This window comes from Colossoma macropomum, unplaced genomic scaffold (assembly GCF_904425465.1).
Source record: "Colossoma macropomum unplaced genomic scaffold, Colossoma_macropomum, whole genome shotgun sequence".
In the NCBI taxonomy this organism is placed as follows: Eukaryota; Metazoa; Chordata; class Actinopteri; order Characiformes; family Serrasalmidae; genus Colossoma; species Colossoma macropomum.
The window spans coordinates 17,888,770-17,907,191 of record NW_023494789.1 but is presented as its reverse complement, the minus strand read 5'-3'; the positions used below and the strand labels follow the sequence as shown (position 1 = coordinate 17,907,191).

General features: G+C 38.2%; 2 protein-coding genes across 2 annotated transcripts in view; both read left to right on the top strand.

Moving 5' to 3' along the window:
* Positions 1 to 17,184, top strand: part of slco2a1 (solute carrier organic anion transporter family, member 2A1) — a 29,370-nt gene extending 12,186 nt beyond the window's left edge. Inside the window, exons 4-14 of the mRNA XM_036570388.1 lie at positions 1,912 to 2,136; positions 2,816 to 2,914; positions 4,285 to 4,421; positions 5,330 to 5,405; positions 6,657 to 6,821; positions 7,418 to 7,619; positions 10,643 to 10,787; positions 12,073 to 12,242; positions 13,369 to 13,433; positions 14,992 to 15,112; positions 16,137 to 17,184. Of these exons, the coding sequence (XP_036426281.1) occupies positions 1,912 to 2,136; positions 2,816 to 2,914; positions 4,285 to 4,421; positions 5,330 to 5,405; positions 6,657 to 6,821; positions 7,418 to 7,619; positions 10,643 to 10,787; positions 12,073 to 12,242; positions 13,369 to 13,433; positions 14,992 to 15,112; positions 16,137 to 16,257 (1,526 nt within the window). The 3' untranslated portion in view covers positions 16,258 to 17,184. The remainder of the gene's footprint in view (positions 1 to 1,911; positions 2,137 to 2,815; positions 2,915 to 4,284; positions 4,422 to 5,329; positions 5,406 to 6,656; positions 6,822 to 7,417; positions 7,620 to 10,642; positions 10,788 to 12,072; positions 12,243 to 13,368; positions 13,434 to 14,991; positions 15,113 to 16,136) is intronic.
* An 816-nt stretch (positions 17,185 to 18,000) lies between these two features.
* The window catches only part of rab6ba (RAB6B, member RAS oncogene family a), a 123,176-nt gene continuing 122,754 nt past the window's right edge, over positions 18,001 to 18,422 (top strand). Inside the window, exon 1 of the mRNA XM_036570387.1 lies at positions 18,001 to 18,224. Within this exon, the coding sequence (XP_036426280.1) occupies positions 18,155 to 18,224 (70 nt within the window). The 5' untranslated portion in view covers positions 18,001 to 18,154. The remainder of the gene's footprint in view (positions 18,225 to 18,422) is intronic.

Below are 18,422 nucleotides of genomic sequence, written 5' to 3'. Positions count from 1 at the left end.
TTCATCTCTGTTCTCTTCGTGTAAGTCTGGAGACATGAGAAATGACCTCAGTAGACAGCAGGAGATTCAGAAGGGTTTAGAACAAATAAGATTGGAAATTAAACAGACAGATGAAGAATATGAAAAAGAATAGCAGCGTCTGGGTACAGGGGAGACGAGATGAGAAATGTGGAGAGGAGGAATCATGTACTGAGGCGAAGAGGAGGAGATCATACAATAAAGCTGGGGGTTTGAAGACAGTACACTTACAGCCTGCGGGTGTTGTGTCCAAACCGGCATTAGCTGGAGCACATTAATCTCCGCACACTTTAGGAAAGCGGGGTAGATTAGACTTATCTTCTCGGCATTTCATTTAGCATCTTCCCCCACCCTTCCTCTTCCTCCACCCTCACCACACATGCTGTGACCTGGGCCTACCTAGAGGAAGAGACGTCAAACTGTTTACGCAAGTCATTAACCCCCCCCCCTTGGTTTACTCAGTCTTCATGAAGTCCTTATATAATACAGCAAGGCCAGCACAGTTTGGTGATTTACCTGCTCAAACACACCTGATTACATTTGTCTGTTTATTGCCAGGTTTAGTGGGTGTTTAGTGGGTTGAGTAGGGAAAAATCCAAACTGTGCTGGACACCAGCCCACTGGAGTTATGCACCCCTGTAATAGAATAAGAGCTTAACTCTTGAAGGCTTATTCAGTTTTTATTATACACCTTATAGTTAAAGGAATACTCCAGTGTGGATAACACTAATCTCTGGCGGTCACATCTGCATTGTATGCTACATTACCACAGACTATAACTCTGCTTCAGCACCTGAACATTGGCTTCTATTAAAAGCATGTTTTGATTTAGCAGGTTACATGGAAATATCTCATAATTACTGTCTGTACTAACTGCCTGTATGCTACAGATGCAGCAGATTAGAGATTAGACTGAAAGAATTTGTAGTATTCTTTTAATCTTGCACTGTCATTTGCAAATTGCAAATTATATGTTTTTTGAAAGTAAGTGAAAATAAGCTAACACATCTTCTACAGAGAATAAACCTAAATATGGCATTTTTTCAGCAAATTTTAGAGCAGAATTTATTTGCTGAGATTAATGTATTGGTCAGCATAACTTTTGCACAGGCCACATTTTATGTGCTGTATTTTCCCCCATATGTTAAATTCAGCAAATACACAGTAACTGTACATTAAAAAAATTAGAAAATCAAGAAAATGTCATTTGAGCCGGGGTACCCAAACTTTTGCCTGTGACTATACCACTTAGTTAAAATTGTAGTAGCAATAATATAACAATAATAATAACAATAATAATAATAATAATAATATGTTTACATAATATCATGTAATTAACATAATCACAACAATACTTAATTAATAGACATAAATTCATAGAAACCTAATTTAATTTTAAAATATTTTTAAAACTGTACTGATTGATAATTTTTGAAAAAATCAAACACATTAAACTACACATTCTGTAAAACTTTGATGAGAAACTGATGCAAGAATTTGTCAGGGGGGTGGCTTCTTACCCCAGGTAGAGGGGCATCTTACTTTACAAGATTTTCTATTTTGTGCTATGCAACCAAATTTGGCTGCTCTTCCAGGTTATTTCTCCTAATTAAGTACAGATTTATGTATCATCCTGTACACACTGAACTCATGGACTGATGTGGTTTAGCATTACAGTAAATTGACATTGTTCTTAAGGGGGGCATTTCCCTTATTCTCCCTTACTAGTTGTATTTTATTATTATTTTATATATTTTTTTGTTTTTATTATTGTATATATTTTTATTTATTATTATTTTAATTTTCCTGTTGGTTGTAAGTAGACAGCTTTTTAAAATAAAATGATATTTGGTGTAGCATGCCTGGACTGATTTGTCTATTTCTATACTGCAGCGAGCAGGCAGGACATGTGCGATAATTACACCCTGCAAGAGAATGCATCCACTCCTAGGAGTTGTAGTAAGCAGGACAGTCTCATGCTTGTGGATAACACTAAGCCGTGGGTGCTCATGGCCACAGCCCAGCTACTGTTCGGAATCGGCTCCGTCCCAATCCAACCCTTCGGAATCTCATATGTGGATGACTTTGCTGGGCCTGGAAACTCGCCTCTGTACATCGGTAAGGCTGTTATGTTCATGAAATTTTAGCAATTGTCTTTTCTTATACTTTATATACCTTTGCTAAAGTGCAAGCCAAAAGTGGCCAGATTGGTTCGTCAGCAATCTTGCTTCCTAGCTATGTTGGATTAATAGTGAACACTGGTTGTACTGTTGAAATGATGCCCTATATTTTTGTGTGTGCACCCAAATACTAATCAACCTAATGCACCCAATTCTACAGAGCCCCTGAAGTGCCAATGGGAAAAATAAATATTTGCAACAACATTGTGTTCATTTGCAATAGTTTTGTGATCCCTTGCAGATCTTTTGCGTTCCCTCGCAGTCATTTTCCATTCTCTTGCAAATTTGATTGCATTTGCAAGGAAATGGAAAATGTCTGTGAGGGAATGCATTTTTTTTTTTAACCTCGGCCCCTTAGGGGCTCCAAACAATTCACATTCTACTTGCTGCAGAAATCTAATAAGTGTGGAAAATTATTGCATTCCTAAATAATTGCAATCATCTCAAATAATTGCAAGCATCTCATACAACTCGATACATGATAATTGTGAAAGGCATATACATTAATAACTAGCAGCTGGGGGGGGTCTGCTATTGGTTTGATGAGATTTTATGGGTTGTATTTTCTCAACGTGCTAGTGCTGTGTCTCTCACACTGCTGTATTTTATTCCTCCAGCCATTCTCTTTGCCATGGCTGTGTTCGGGCCTACATTCGGCTACCTCTTGGGTTCTGTAGTCCTGAGAATATATGTGGACGTGGACAAAGCTGACGCAGGTATAAGGTTTTCAGTAGCATAGTCCTCAATTCTTTCGATTTAATCTTTGCTTCTGAACACCAGCCCTTTTGCACATTTTTTGCTTTTTTCTTGCTGTAGCACATCTGGTGACATGAAGCAAGTTAGATTAGATAGAACAGTACAGAACAAACAACGTGCCATGGCTAAATATACCTATTTAGCCTTCAGCTGTTTAGCCCTACCAATTCACACTGAATTATAAGGAGTGTTTCAACCTGGACTGCTTTTGGAATAAGGTGCGATACAATCAGAACAGAGGTCATTAACATATATCAGTCTTAAAGACACAGTAACAATATCAGTCTGTTTGATTCTAAAGACAGACTGGAAAATGGTCATATAAAAGTACATTCTGAATGTTTTAGGTACATAAATGCATAAAAGTATAGACATTAGGGGAAGACATAAAATACAAGAATGTAGGATACAGTCTGGTCTGTTTGTCATGAAATGTGTACACAATTTAAAAGGGGACACTGCAAAAAATTATTACTTAGCAAGTGAAAACATCTTAAATCTAGTATCTAATATTTCTCATTATGAGATTGTTGTATGTTGTATGTTCAATATTGTAAGATCACTTAAATTATTTCTACACATTTTTTACTTGTTTCAAGAAGTTTTATCTTATTTCTTGAAACAAGTGAAAGAATCAGCCTATGGAATAAGACACTTTCACTAGAGAAAAGATACTTAAAGTAAGTAAAAATGTATAGAAACAAGTTGAATATTCTCATAATATTCCTAGAACAATCTCATAATGAGAATTATTAGATATATTGACTAAATTTAAGATGTTTTTACTTGCTAAGATATCAGTTTTCGCAAGGCAGCAACTTTTTTTTTCAACTGATTTCAAGAAAAGAAAGAAAGCAAGCAGTCAATAAGCATAACATTTTTAATGACAGCGACAGTATTTTCAGTCTTGTTCAGCCCGAGTGGCTCATCAGCTGCAGGTCTGCTTTTCCACTGCTGAGATAAATTATTCACTGGGGTCACTGACAGGGCACCTGCCTGTTCTCTCATTTGATGGACAGTGTCCTTCTGTCCACCATCGCCATAGTGTTGTAGCAACATTCATCTTGGTCACATGAGCAGCCTCAGGTTAGCATTTTTTCTCTCAAGGAATTCTAAGCTGCTGGGAAATGCTGCACAGCTGGTAGTCTGGAGAGATGAGCCAGTAGGTTTCAGGTGCATTAGAGGACGACATGTACAAGCTGATGTTTGACAGGAGAGAGACATTAAACACCAGGAAATTAATAAGACTGATTTGAGAGGCAAATTCAATTACAAACTCAATAAAAATGATTTAATCTTAATTCCCAAATGCTCTCCATTTCTTTCACAGTGGGAGACAAAGAGCTGAGCCCTAATGACCCTGTCTGGGTTGGCGCGTGGTGGATGGGTTTGCTGATCTCTGCAGGGGGATTGGCTCTCACCTCTTTTCCATACTTCTTCTTCCCAAAAGCCATGCATGTCGAGAATGTGAGTGCTGCCATTGTAACCATAATAACTATATCTGCTCCAGATGTAGTTTATCTACTGTAGATAGTGTCTGTTTTGCTTCTCAGATGCATACAGCTAAAGTAAACAACTAAGAATGTGAAATATTTAATGAGTTTCTTCACATGTGAGTTCCTTACGCTCATAACGACAGAACTTGCACATTAGTTTCATAGGAGTAACGGAATCATTTATAGTAGTTCTTGAATAATAAGATGTTTAAAGCAAACAGCTATGATAATCCACTCATTCATACTTGAATTACGTGCATTTCAGCCTGGACTGCTTTTTAAATGAGGCCCAAAGCAGGGCAGCCAATCAGAACAGAGATCATTTACATATATCACGATGCACAATAATAAAAAAAGCAGCCTGTTTAATTTGAAAGGATAAATAGGAAAATGGTCATGTAAAAAAATAATCCGGACTGCTTTTGATACATAAATCCTCACACATGTCAGAAATGGACCTTAAAAATAAAAAAATACAAGAAAAATGTAGGATATGGACCCTTTAAGCATAATAAGCCTGATGTTTAATGTATTTCTGAAAAACTGTGGGTGCACTCTTAAAGAGAAATGTGCTACATTTGTACATTTGAAATGTAAAGGTTCCATAAAAATTAAATGTTACTATATGTCAAAGGCAAGAACCTTTCAGGAACCTTTATTTTCTAAGAGTGTAGTTGCTTCTTCCTTAAAAGTGAAATTTTAAGGAAGAAAGTGAGATTTTCATTAATTTCTTTCAGAATGTTGTTCTTGTTCAAAAAAATCTCGAAGGAAAGAAAAGTGCCTAAAGCCACCTGGGAATGTTGGGTGTTTAGTGTTGGAAATGTTGGAAACTTCTTTCAAAACAAGGTTGTTTCACTTCCTTACTTTGTCGTTTTGCAGGAGATTAGAAGTGAGGGTGAAGTTTTGAAGGACAACCACAAGAATTCTGATGTCTCCTTGCTGGATTTCCTCAAAAGTAAGCCCACTCCTCTTGTACAGGCAGCTTGTATTGTAGCCCCATAGCACGCTTGGCCACTTTTGTAAACCAAGCGGACAAGGACAGTTCAAACAAACTGGGAACATATCGCCTGCTTTTGAAATTTAGGTTTAATGTTTCATTTTCACTATTATGGGTTTGATGTGAAATGGTTTGTTGGAGAGAAATTTACCAACTCAAATTTCTTAATAGTGGTGGTGATGGGAACTATTTAACTTTAAAAACACCCTGCCTGTACCTCTCGACCATGATGCTTTTTGTAAAGAAGTTTAGGTTTAGGCCAAAATCCTATCTCAAAACAAACATAAAATAACATCTCAGGCATGAGACAACATATCTGTAATCATTTTGTGTAATAACTTTTCTGTAATAGCTGTAGAACAGCAATCAGAACAGAGGTCATTTACATAGATCAGTCTGTAAGACACAGTAACATAAGACAGCCTGTTTACTTCTGAGGAAAAAGGAGGTTGGAAAATGGTCATGTTAAGTAGAATAGTGACTGTTTCTGTGCATAAAACCACCCAAAGGTTCTAAACTTTTGCTGAGCAGTATACACACTATGGTTTCCTAAAAGGCCTGTATTGACTGCATTTGTTTGTGATTTTGTGCGTGAGTAGAGCTGCATGATGTATCAATTGTTAATTATTACTGTGACACTGGCTTTTATAATACTGGTATCTCAGGAGGCTGCAAATGAGCCTTCTGCTTTTATTACTGTTCATTGTGTGCTTCCTGATAAATCACAGTTCCAGATGAGTTTCTGTGAGTATTCTTGTAGTACAACAAAAGTACATTTTTGGCCACAATAATGCAGGCTAATCTTTAACCATATCACATGATTGATTCACTGATGCATCTGTAATATATTGCAATATGTAGAGATGGAATCACACTAGTATTTTGAATATATTATGTAGCACTGTACATTATATGTCCAAAAGTTTATAGACATCTGCTCATCCAATGTTTCTGCTGAAATTAAGGTTATTAATAGGGAGTTTGTCCCCTCTTTGCTGCAGTAAGAGCCTCCATCACTCCAGAGAACACAGTTCCACTATTTCACAGCCCAAAGCTGGGAGGCTGTGTATCCCTTTTGCTGATGCTTGGTACTGGGTGACCTTAGACTCATGTGTGGCTGCTCCAGAACCTCCCTTTTCTTTTGAGATTTCACAAGCTAAGTGTGCGCAATTGACCTCCTGTTTGTGTGTCTGTGTGTTTTCTGCTCAGTGTTTCCACGGCTCTTTGTGCAGTTGTTGCTGAGTCCACTCTTCTTGCTGCTGGTTCTGACTCAGTGCTGTTTCTCCGCTGTGATGGCTGGACTTGCCACTTTCCTCAGCAAGTTTCTGGAGCGGCAGTATAGCACCTCCGCCGCATATGGCAACCTGCTGATTGGTTAGTAACTGCATCACACTCATTGTATCAGCTTTGTTTAAATAAGCCACGTATTTCCATTCCATCAAATAGAATTCAGTTAGCAAGTCGAACAACCTGCTTAATTTTTTTGGATTACAAGCCTCCAGAGAGGTGGTCTAAATCAGGGATGGCACAGCTACCTGTTTCAGTGGTATACTGTGGTGTAAAACTCAATGATAATCAAAACATTTAAATTTTAATGATTCTGAAAACTGGATGCTATTACATGAGTCACTTTGGAAGTAAAAAGCCTACTGCTACAATATTTCTGCAAAGCATTTGCTAGAACAACACACTGATTTTATTGGTGTCATATAGAAATACAATAATACATTTTCTGGGGAAATTATTCCAATGTTTTCTGTGTTTATACAATGCAACAATTACTAGATGTAGTTGAAACTGTGATTTTGAGTACTGATATCCTCATAGGACATTTTCATGTACTTCAAGATACTTTGGACAAGGATACTACGTTTCTGTACATGTGGTTACATAGAGTACAAAAGTTACTGTTTCTGCTCTTTACAATCTGACTGCATTGTCATGGCTGCTTGTTCGTGTTGTTTTTGCAGGTGCTGTGAATCTGCCATCCGTGGCTTTTGGGATGTTACTGGGGGGTGTGATTATGAAGCGTACAGGCCTGTCACTCAAAGCCATCCCTCGATTCGCCGTAGTGTTCCTCTCTATCTCAGTGCTTCTCTGTATCCCACTGTTCTTCATGGGCTGTCCCACCCAAACTGTGTCTGGTGTTTACCCCCATAAAGGAGATCACGGGTGAGCAGCAGCCTTCTGATAATATAAACCCTGTCTAACCAAATAATTCCCAGCCCAGAGCACCTACATCCTGCACATTTTAGTGTTTCTCCTGCTCTAACACACCTGATCCAAATAATCAGTTAATTAACAGTTTAATTGTTAGGGGTGCTGTTCAGTGATTAACCTTACGGCTATTATTCAGTAACAAGTATAATGCTGTAATAGCTATAAATATGTGTCAGTTGAGAGTGAGATATTTTAGTGTAGGCTAGTGTAAGCTTATGTTACACACTCTTGCAGTTTAAAGAGATTGGAAGCCCTTCCAGTGTGAAAGCAGGTAACAGAAGTGTTAGAGCAGGGAAAACATTATATATGCAGGACTGGAGTACTCCAGGGTTGGAAACCCATGCACTGTCAAAATTTATTTGCCATAAGTCGTCTACATGGTATCCTGGTAAAGTCACTGATGCAAGGTAATCTTTTGACACTAAGTTATTTGAGCATAATTTTTCATACAGAGAAAAAAGAGACAGTAGCTAAGTTTGAATGCTTGAGAAAATAAAACTTTTTTAAATCAAAAAATTAAAACCTATGCAAGAACAGTTTTTGCAGGAAATTGTTAGTCCATAAAATATCTTCATCGCTAAAAACTTTCAAAAGGCATTTTCATTGTATCACTTGCAATTTGTGCAGAAAGCTAGTAATGCAAGAGCTAGCCTGGGAAAATATCCCCTCACAATAGGTTTGATATATATGAACCATGAACAAATCTAATGTTATTATTGTTGTTTTCAGTTTAAAGGAATTACAGTTACAATTCATTAATTAAAACACAATTCATACATTCAGTTTACATTTTATATCAAGTGATTTGAGTCTGGGATTTTTTCCATTTGTTTCCACAAAATGACAAAAATGTGGCCAAAACATAAAAACGTTTCAGCAAATCAAGACTGTACATACAGCAGTACCTTTTCATCAGATTCAAATCATAATAAAATGTGTCCTCTTTTGTGTACAAGTACAAATGTGGCATGGATAAAATGTTTCGAATCCACACTGTTGACGGAATTTCTCAGCTTGTTTCAATGACCTACATGTGAGAAATCCCACAATGTCATAGTCATCCGCTACTGGGAGTCCAGGAGAGCGTAATTCTCCCCTACTTTCTCAGAGGGGGTAGGAGGGCCCTCCCTCTCCCCCCATCATTTACTGTGATGCTAATGTGGGCGTCTGTTAGCTAACATTGGCGGAATTGGCAAGCGTGGTTAGCTGTCTAATGACATTGTGTTAGCAGCAGTTTCACATGTCTTGGGGGAAGCACATGCTAACCTTCATACTCCCAGTTTAGCATTCATAGATTGATAGCATGGTGTGATGGGGTAGACCTAACTAGTGGGTGGATTTTGAAATGACTGGGAACAAAATGGGGAGATGGGGAGATATATAAAAACTCCAACAGCACTGCTGTGTCTGATCCACTCGTACCAGCACAACACACACTAACACACCATAACACACCATAACCACGTTAGTGTTACTGCAGTACTGAGAGTGATCCACCACCCAAATAGTACCTGCTCTGTGAGGGTCCATGGGGGGTCCTGACCACTGAAGAACAGGGTAAAAGGGGGCTAACAAAGTATGAAGAGAAACAGATGGACTACAGTCTGTAATTGTAGAACTACAAAGTGCACCTATGTAGTAAGTGTAGCTGACAAAATGGACAATGAGCATAGAAATAAGGAGGTGGTCATAATGTTATGCCTGATCTGTGTATATATATACATATATTTGTACCACCAGTGATAACTATGACTTCTTAGGGTCTAAAGTGGTGGCATCTGCAACCAGTGAGAACATCAGATTCACTAAATAACTGATTAAAAAGTGCTTGGGCAGTATGTGATTTGAGTATATTATATCAGATTCACTGGCCATGATTATATTATGTATTCCTATTTTGATACAACTTGTTAAAGGTTTCCACGAAACCATCAGTTCTTCATCAGGACTTTAACAAAGGAGTAATCTGCAGTTTTCTCTGAATGTATCTTTGTAACAGCTGCTGCTTTAAGTTCCTAAAATACATTATAAAGGCAAACAATACAATACTAACCATTTTTATGTAAAATTGCAAATTCCCTTTAATTCAATGCCATGTGAATAAAGAGGTTTTAAAGGACTGGCCTAGTTTACTGAGAAACCACTAAACATTCTGCAGAGCATTTTGACTGTATAACCAGCTGCAAACGTTCACTCTTCAGACTCATGAGTGGAGAGGGTAATGCTATTTACAAGCCTAAGGATTTACAAACAGTGGAGTTTACACAGAAAACTGCACTCAGTGCTGACATAAAAGCCCAGGCTCCACAGAACACACAATTACAGAGACAATTAACAGAGCATTTTTTTTATTTATCCATTGTAGTGTTTTGCATGTTTGTTTTGCTTTTCTGCGTTTGACCGAAAATACTCACTGATTTATGACAGCACATTCAGATGAAAAAGCTAATGAAAGGCTACTCCTATTCCATATTTATTTGAATTCCTCCATTTGATAAACAGTGATTTCATGAGATGTTCCTTCAGGCTCCTTGTAGTGCTCTCCGTAATGTCTCGGCTGAGGGGAGTTTCAGAGCAGAGATATGGGAAGGCGTTTTGAGCAATAAATACCATGCTATGTTTTTCCAGTTAACTGGGTAGCATGGATAATTGACATCAAGCAGAACATGTCTTGAGAAAATCATGGCCAGTGGATAGATGATATTAATAATGCATTTGCTATAATGCGGAGAGAGATGACAAGTTACAGATAGAGCTTATCTATCTAAACTAACTTATATCAACAGTGTAGCACTTGACTGCATCAGTCACAAATAAATCTGTTATTCTTATAAAGTCAAGACAGTTTTGTTCTGAAAACGTATGATAAACAAAGACACGCACCCATATTCCTTACTTGCATTCTTGTGAACTGTGTATGTAGTTCCACTGTGGTTGGAGATTAACCATGCCTTTCTTCTGCTGATGTCCTACAGGCCAGTCCTGACCTGCAACACAAACTGCTCCTGTCACAAGAGTGTCTTTAACCCAGTATGTGGAGCTGACAACATCGAATACATTTCACCCTGCCATGCTGGCTGCACCAACTATACCCTGGACTCCAGTGGTTTTCGAGTCCAGGTGAGAGGCTTGAATCTCTTCAGCCTGCAAAACAACCTACTGAGTCAGAAACCCTCTAGAAAACACTTAGTCTTGGTTTTGTTTGTGGCTGCTTCATTAGTCAAGCTGTAATGCTTTTTAAGCTTGGACCCTGGCCTGAGGTACGAGTTACGATTATAGATTTCATTCTGTTGGAGCTCGTTTAGTTCATCAGTGGAGTTGACTGGTAGCTTGTAAAGGTCAGCAAGACTGAAGAAAGCAAGTGACAGAGCACGCTCCATTGACTAATCAATGGCCAAGTCCTATTGATCCCTAATTAGCCATGTACACAGGAGGAAACACTTTAAGTGGAGCTAAAAAAGAAAGCTTAAATTGCTACATCATGTAAATAAATTAGTGCAGGAGCTACAGGACAGGCTGTTGGTATAATATTCATATTCATTTAGCCTGTATGATACCCAGCGGCCACTAAAATGAAGAATGGAGGGAACAAATGAGTTCTGGACAGGTTGGGTTTTCTGTCAGTTGTCCAAACAGGCAAATTAGAATGATCAGCTATTGATGACTCAAAGCCATTACTAGTGAGTGTTACTGTCAATTTTATTTAAAGGATATAATTCTATTATTTTTATTATTTTAGACTAACTTCTTCTCAGTTCCAGGCCACTGTCCAAAAGCAAGTCATTTTCCCAGCTTCACCTCACATCATTACACAATACATACTTGTTATTGTTAAGAAATGTTTATTTTCATTGATATTTCCCTCCAGTGGAATATTTTGCTCATTGTAATTATAAATTAAACAAGGGAAAGCATCAAGAAGGTCTCATACTTTAACCCCTTAAACTGCAGATGTGCCAATGGTTCTTCAAGGGTTCTATCTAGAACCATGAACACTCAAAGAACTGTTTAAATACATAACCGGCTCTTTGCAGGCCCAAATGTTTCTTCCATATGATAGAAAACCAGTTGTATATGGTTCTTTAAATGATTCTATATAGCACCACAAAAGGTTCCAGTATTGTTCAAAGAAACCTTATTCCATATAAATCAGTTCTATATAGATTGCTTTTTTACTAAGAGTGTATTATTAAGTAACTACTGAATGCTACCAGTAAGTTATGTAGCTCTGAGAGTGAGAGCGAGGTGAGGTCATGCATACAGGCTCCTGCAGTTTAATTGTTTAAAATGGAATCAAAGTAGCTGTGTTTAGATTTGTTGCCCAGTGCCTAATCCATTGGTTGAACATTTAAGGCTAGAGATGCACAGTGCTGACTGTAACAGCTCCCTCTCCCTGTCCACACAGTCCTTCAGTAACTGCAGGTGTGTCATGGCGGGTGCTGGTGAGGGCAGTGCCCGGCCAGGCCCATGTGCCAACAGCTGCCCACACCTGCTCCTCCCGGTCATCTTCCTCATCTCTGTAGCAGCCATGATAGCCAGTCTCACACACAACCCTATCTATATGATGGTGCTCAGGTATGAGACTCTCCTTCTTTTATTCTCCCTTATTCTTCTTTTCTCTATCCTTCTCTCTAAGTGCATTCACTTTTAGAAATAAAGTTCTGTTCAGGTACATTTTTCGTTCATCAAAGTACAAACAATGTAAATGTACCCTCAGAGGTACAACAGTGGTTTTAAGGTCCAACTGTGTGCCTTAAATTAAATTAAAGTTTTTTCCAGGTGAAAAGTACATATTTGTATATTTTGATAACCTAATGTTTTAAAACAGAATAATAAAATAAAAAGCTTGGAGACGAAACAGGGTGTGTGAAGTCAATACAACTTAGAAAATATAATTTCAGTGGATTATGGTACAATTATGTTCCCTGACTAAATGTACTGAGATGTAGCCTTGAGGATACCACCCCAGTAACAAGAGGGGCACTGCCCCAGTGTATATTGTTGTTGTCTGAAGAAAACCTCGTATCTCGAAAATTGTAACTTTACAGGAGAAGGAAAAAGCCTACTTTACTTTTAATGTAAGTCAATGGAACCAGACTTCTTTATTAAATTATTTTAGGTCATTTCTTTTAGTCCATTCATCATGAAATTTACATACAATGTAAAGGGTAACAGGCCCATGTGCTTTAACAGTGTACCTCATATGTATTATGTATAATACAAATACCTAGAAGTAATAATAATATGTCCCATATGTAAAGTTTGGCCACCCCTGGTGAAATTACCTGTTTTGTAGAAAGAAATTCACATGCTCTACAGAGAACACATTTGGACATGGACCATGGTTATGGCACATTTAATATATTATGTTTTATTTGTTTGAATATGTTAAATTCATCAAATGCAAAGTACCTATAAGTAATACAATATTTCTGAGCTTAAATCCAACTCTAACCCAAAAGAAATGGTTTGCCCTTTCAATTCTAAAAAATTAAACACAAAGCTTTTGGAAAAAGTTTCTTTGGAAAAAAATGTGTTACCCCTTACAGGACTAATAATACAATAAAATAATAATATATGACAGTCCTGAATGCCAAGAAATAATATTTAACATTGTTTTTTCATCTTCCATTATAAATGTAACTTCATCATTAACATAAAACATATTTTGTACTGAAAATCTGTATTTAATTTGATTCAGAACAGTGCCTCCGGAGGAGAAGTCTTTTGCTATTGGAGTTCAGTTCCTGCTCATGAGAGTTCTTGGTAAGTGCAAATCTCACCCAAAACTTATTGAGTCTTTTTAAGATGGTCCTCTCCAGCTGAAGACGTCTGACAGGTTTGAGGACATATGCAATGTCTCAAAGGTGTTTATGTAAGAGAAGAATGGACTGAATAGGGCTGACATTAGCCTCATTCTGTAGATGCAGTGTGAGTCACTTTGAGAGAAGAATCTGTCTCCTCTTAGCTGCTGTTGCCCATTAAGATTAATGCGTCAGCTTTCATAAGCCCAGTTCTGAAACGAGGTCATTGATCATGCTTACACAGAGAGAGTGCAGCTCACACTGCTGAATGCACACTGTAAATAGTTTTGAACAGAAAAAAGTAGCAGAACTTTACTGCAGGTATTGTAGTTCCCCCTAGTGGTGAGACAGAGAAGTGCAGGTCAGTGTGTAAATGTCTGTTCGGACTGTGTGCACAACAGGCCTGCACAGCAAATCATCTCATATGACAGCCACACTGAAGTTCAGACAAGTTGTGTAATGTTTATTTATGTCACAAAAGATTATATAATGTATGCACAACCAGTGTATACATCACAATGCATAAGATAATTAGAATAATTTGAAACAGCTTAAATGGGAATTTCGCCAATTGTTCCGAACTTCTGGATAATTTAGTTGCTAAGACGTTAAGGTGATAGGAACTAGACGTCCGAAGCATTTAATATCTCTAGAAGTTACCCCACAGAAAGCTATTACTTAAAATGGTTGCGGATATGCTGCCTGGTGTCTGAAACATTGTTTTAAAATAGTTTTACAACAAAGTTTTGGTCTAAAATACGTTTGAAAATATATATATTTATAGTGGAGAGGTACATGAAAGGTGTTATAAGGCAAAATAGTCCCCAAAGAAAACTTATTTTTCAGATTTACCAATATTTGACCATCAACATTTTATATAAAACTATCAGAAGACTCATGTAGGTTCATTGGTGGTTTTGAATAGTAAATAAAATGGCCGCCTTTTGTTGTAGTCGTCGTGACTACTGGTTCCTATCACCACCACTGTAAACACATCAGACTCAACATTGCACCGTTTTACATAAAACTACTCTGACTCTGTTCATTTCTGCATAATTCAATCTTTTTGAGCAGAAATCCCCTGAATAAAGCAAAATGGATTTATAAATATCTTAACATAAGTCAGTTAAGTCTTAACCCAACTATATATTATTTAAATTTCACACCTGACTGATCGTTCTTTGTTTTTATGGCTCCAGCCGGGTCGTTTTTGAACTTTTGGGGGTCTTTAACAACACTGTACTCCCACCCACCCCAATTAGTTATAATTAGATTAGTTATAATTAGTCATTTGTTCTTTCTCAAATAAATTGAATATTGTTCTCTTGTTAAAGTGTGTACCTGGTAGTGGCTTGGGGGCCCTAAAAGACTGCATATACTGCTGACAACTGTAACAGTCCTGCACTCCAGCATTAAGTCAATGCTGCTAAAAGTGCTCTGGTGTTTAAAAAACAAAAGCATGATAATAGAAGGTCCTGTTCAAGTGCCAATAAAACATACTTTCTTTTCTTTGTGTCCAGCATGGCTGCCTGCCCCAGCCCTATTTGGGGTGACCATTGACTCCACATGCATTTGGTGGAGAAGCGTCTGTGGAACGAAGCTGGGCTGCGGTTACTATGACAACAACCTCCTTAGAAACAGGTATAGGAATCTTCTCACTTGACCTAAATGCATATGAGGGTTTGTTAGGGGTGAAAATCTTAAAGTGATGGGCATTGCAGCTTTGTACTTCCAAGATAAAGGTGATGGTAGACATTTACGGAAACAAAAAATTATCTGGGAAAGCTAGCAACTGTCTCTGACACAAAGCAAACTTGTGTTGGTGATAATAAAGAATGATAAGTGATAACAAAGTGGATTCTTTCCTTGTTAAACAGACTTAAAAAACGATCACAAGTATAGAAAAAACATTTACAGCACTTGCATAATTTGCTTAAATGGATGCATCTGCACCAATGTGAGTACGTTAAGTAGACATTTAAAAGGCCCATATCCTACATTTTCATCTTTTTATTCTCCCTGGTGTCCTCTCATGATGTTTTTTTGGGTTTATGTACCAAAAAACAGTCATAATTCATTTTACATCGCCATTTTACAACCTATCTTTATCCCAGTTAAAGGGGTTAATTTTTTTTACTGTGCCTTTTAAACTAATATATGTAAATGAGCCCTGTTCTGATTGGCTGCCCTGATTTGTGCCTTCTTCAAAATGCAGTCCTGGTTGAAATGCTCCTTATAACTTCAGTATAATTGGGTAAAGCTAACCTGCTATAGGCTGAATAGCTGGATGTATTGTAATGTGTTGGTCTTTGTGACATCTCAAAAACATTGATAATAGAAAAACATTCAAAATAAGCTGTTTTTGCATGTGTATTTTTCTTTTGTGAGTAAATGGTACATTTTGAAACTTTAATAATGTTTACATACTACGTCAAACTCTTAATTAAAAAGCAAAGTTTTCTATGACCACTTTAAATCCCTTATGCTAGCACTGTCTGATTTTTTCTATATTTTTGACAAAAAAACTCAAACAAGCGCTTACATTGGTGGACGTTTGATGTTTAAAAAAAGAAGATGATTGTGATTGTAACAATAATTAATTTTGATAATGGTGATAGTTGTAATGATAAAGATGATGACCATAGTCATGGCTGTTTGTTTGCAGATATCTTGGCCTGCAAGTGGCTTTTAAAGTCATGGGTATTGCCTTGATGGGTGTGATAGGCTGGAAAGTTGGAAGAACTCATGAATACAGTCTGGAGAAGAGGCCTGAGGGACCGATGTGATGCAGTCTTCTATCAGCACACATTCTGCAGGAGACACATGTCTCTGAGGGCCCTCTGCAAGCCCAAAAACATGGACACCTCTTATCAGAAACCATCTCCATTCAAGGCCCTGCTGAAAGGGCACTGCCCTCACGGTTGGATGGACGGATGTTATTTTTACCTTCCATTTTGCACTGACTAGCAGCCATAGCCTGTACAAACCCTCCATAAGGGCGAGCCATACTGGACCTCGGGACTTAGTGCCAGTTTTTCCCCATTCACTGGTTTATGAAAAGATCAGTGACATACATTTGTCAAGATTTGAAATCTTCGGTAGACTTGCAGCTTCAAATAAAGCAACTGAAGTACTATGTTGTTGGTTGGAAAGCCTTAAGTGACCACTCATTTGCCAAAAAAACATTTAGAAGGAAATGTGTCCTGTACTTCAGTTCAGCTGTGCTAGATGCATTTGGTGGGTTCCTGATTAGAGGGATATTTTGTCATTGTGTCTTCTCCAGTAGCTGGATATGTGAAGAAAAACTGATGTAAGTTGCAATGTCCAGTGAAAACACACAATTATGTGTTAAATCTGTTGTCTGTTTGTGTCATATGTCAGAGTTAGACTATTTAAGATGTCCTGCAAAAACCAGAGCAATAGAAATTTTACTGTGTTACTGTCAACATATTTTATAAGAATGGGTGTCTTCAGATTTGTAAATATATATTTTTGTACATGATATAAAATGTTTTATAATATAACCTTAATTTGCACATAAACTGTTGTAATCAAGCCTTATGTAAGCACTTTTTCATGTCCGTTTTTTTTATTGGGGGTGGCACCATACTACTCCACACTTAGCCTATCACAGCAGTATCATACAATATATAATGTTTATATAGAAGCACCTAAATTATTTTTGAAGACAATAAAATTGATGTATAGTATCACTGGGTGTTTGTGTACAGTTATTAGTGTGTTCTGCCCACACTGTCAAAGTTTATTACACCTTAAAGCCTTGAAATCACACACATCAACTCCATAGTCTAGATTTGTGTGCAGCATAAATGGAGTTCGTCACACTTTCTTCATTAAAAAGAAAAGCCTGAGGGGGGTCCTACTGTTTCTCCTGCTCTCTTCAGCATGACGTCATATGTGGTACAGGCAGGGGGCTTCGGACGAGTAATTTTTTTTCCCACCCATATTCGTACAAGCCCTCCTTCTACATTAAGATTGGATAGTCTGGCGTTCTAGAACGTTGAAGCCCCGCCCTGCCGCCCTGGGATTGGTTTCGCCCACACAGAACCAAAGAGTTCAGCTCCACAGATGTCAACAGAACTAAGAAAGAAACTGTACAGATTTGGATAGCAGGAGAGAGTAGAGGGGCTGTAAGAGCTCCTCTGATAAATGTTGTCCTTTTTTACTGTTCATCCATAATGTTCTCCACTCTCTCTGAATGGACAGCTGACACGGCCATCAGTATAAACAAACACACTGTGGATGCAACTAAGCTAGCTCTTTCAATTGTACAAGCTCTTGTACCAGCGGCAATTCATACATTCAAGAGGCTGCGCGGTACACACCGTTCAATAACTTAAAAAACGAAAAAGCTGCAAAATTAGAAGCGCAAAAAATTAAGTTGTGAGTCTGAACTACTAGCCAATCCTAGCCCAGGAGGCGGGGGTTACCCGAAAACGGGTGGGAAAACAATGACGGACGGACAGACGGAGAGGCGAGGCAGCCCACTGCGCATGCGCACCAGCTACTGACTCTGACAGGCAGCAGCGAGAGCAGCAGCAGCAGCAGCGGCGGTGAAACAGCGGAGAGCTGCGTTTACCCGACCAAACAACCTCCGCTAAAACAGCCTGAACCGCGGGACACGCGCTGTTTCTCAGCCCTGAAACAAAACAAGCCCCAAACATGTCCGTGGCTAATGACTTTGGGAACCCTTTAAGGAAATTCAAGCTCGTCTTTCTTGGAGAGCAAAGCGGTGAGTGTGTGAATTTACTGGGTGCTGTACCGCTCTCTCTCTCTGTCTGTGTTTAAGTTGTTATGTTCCCTCAGTCGCTGTAGATTACACCTTCTAAAACACTGTATTGCATTTAGCTGTCCGTTTTTTATTATTTCACTATGAAAAGCTGCTGCCCTAATCTAACGTGCTCCTAAGTTTTACCCCTCCATTCATTCT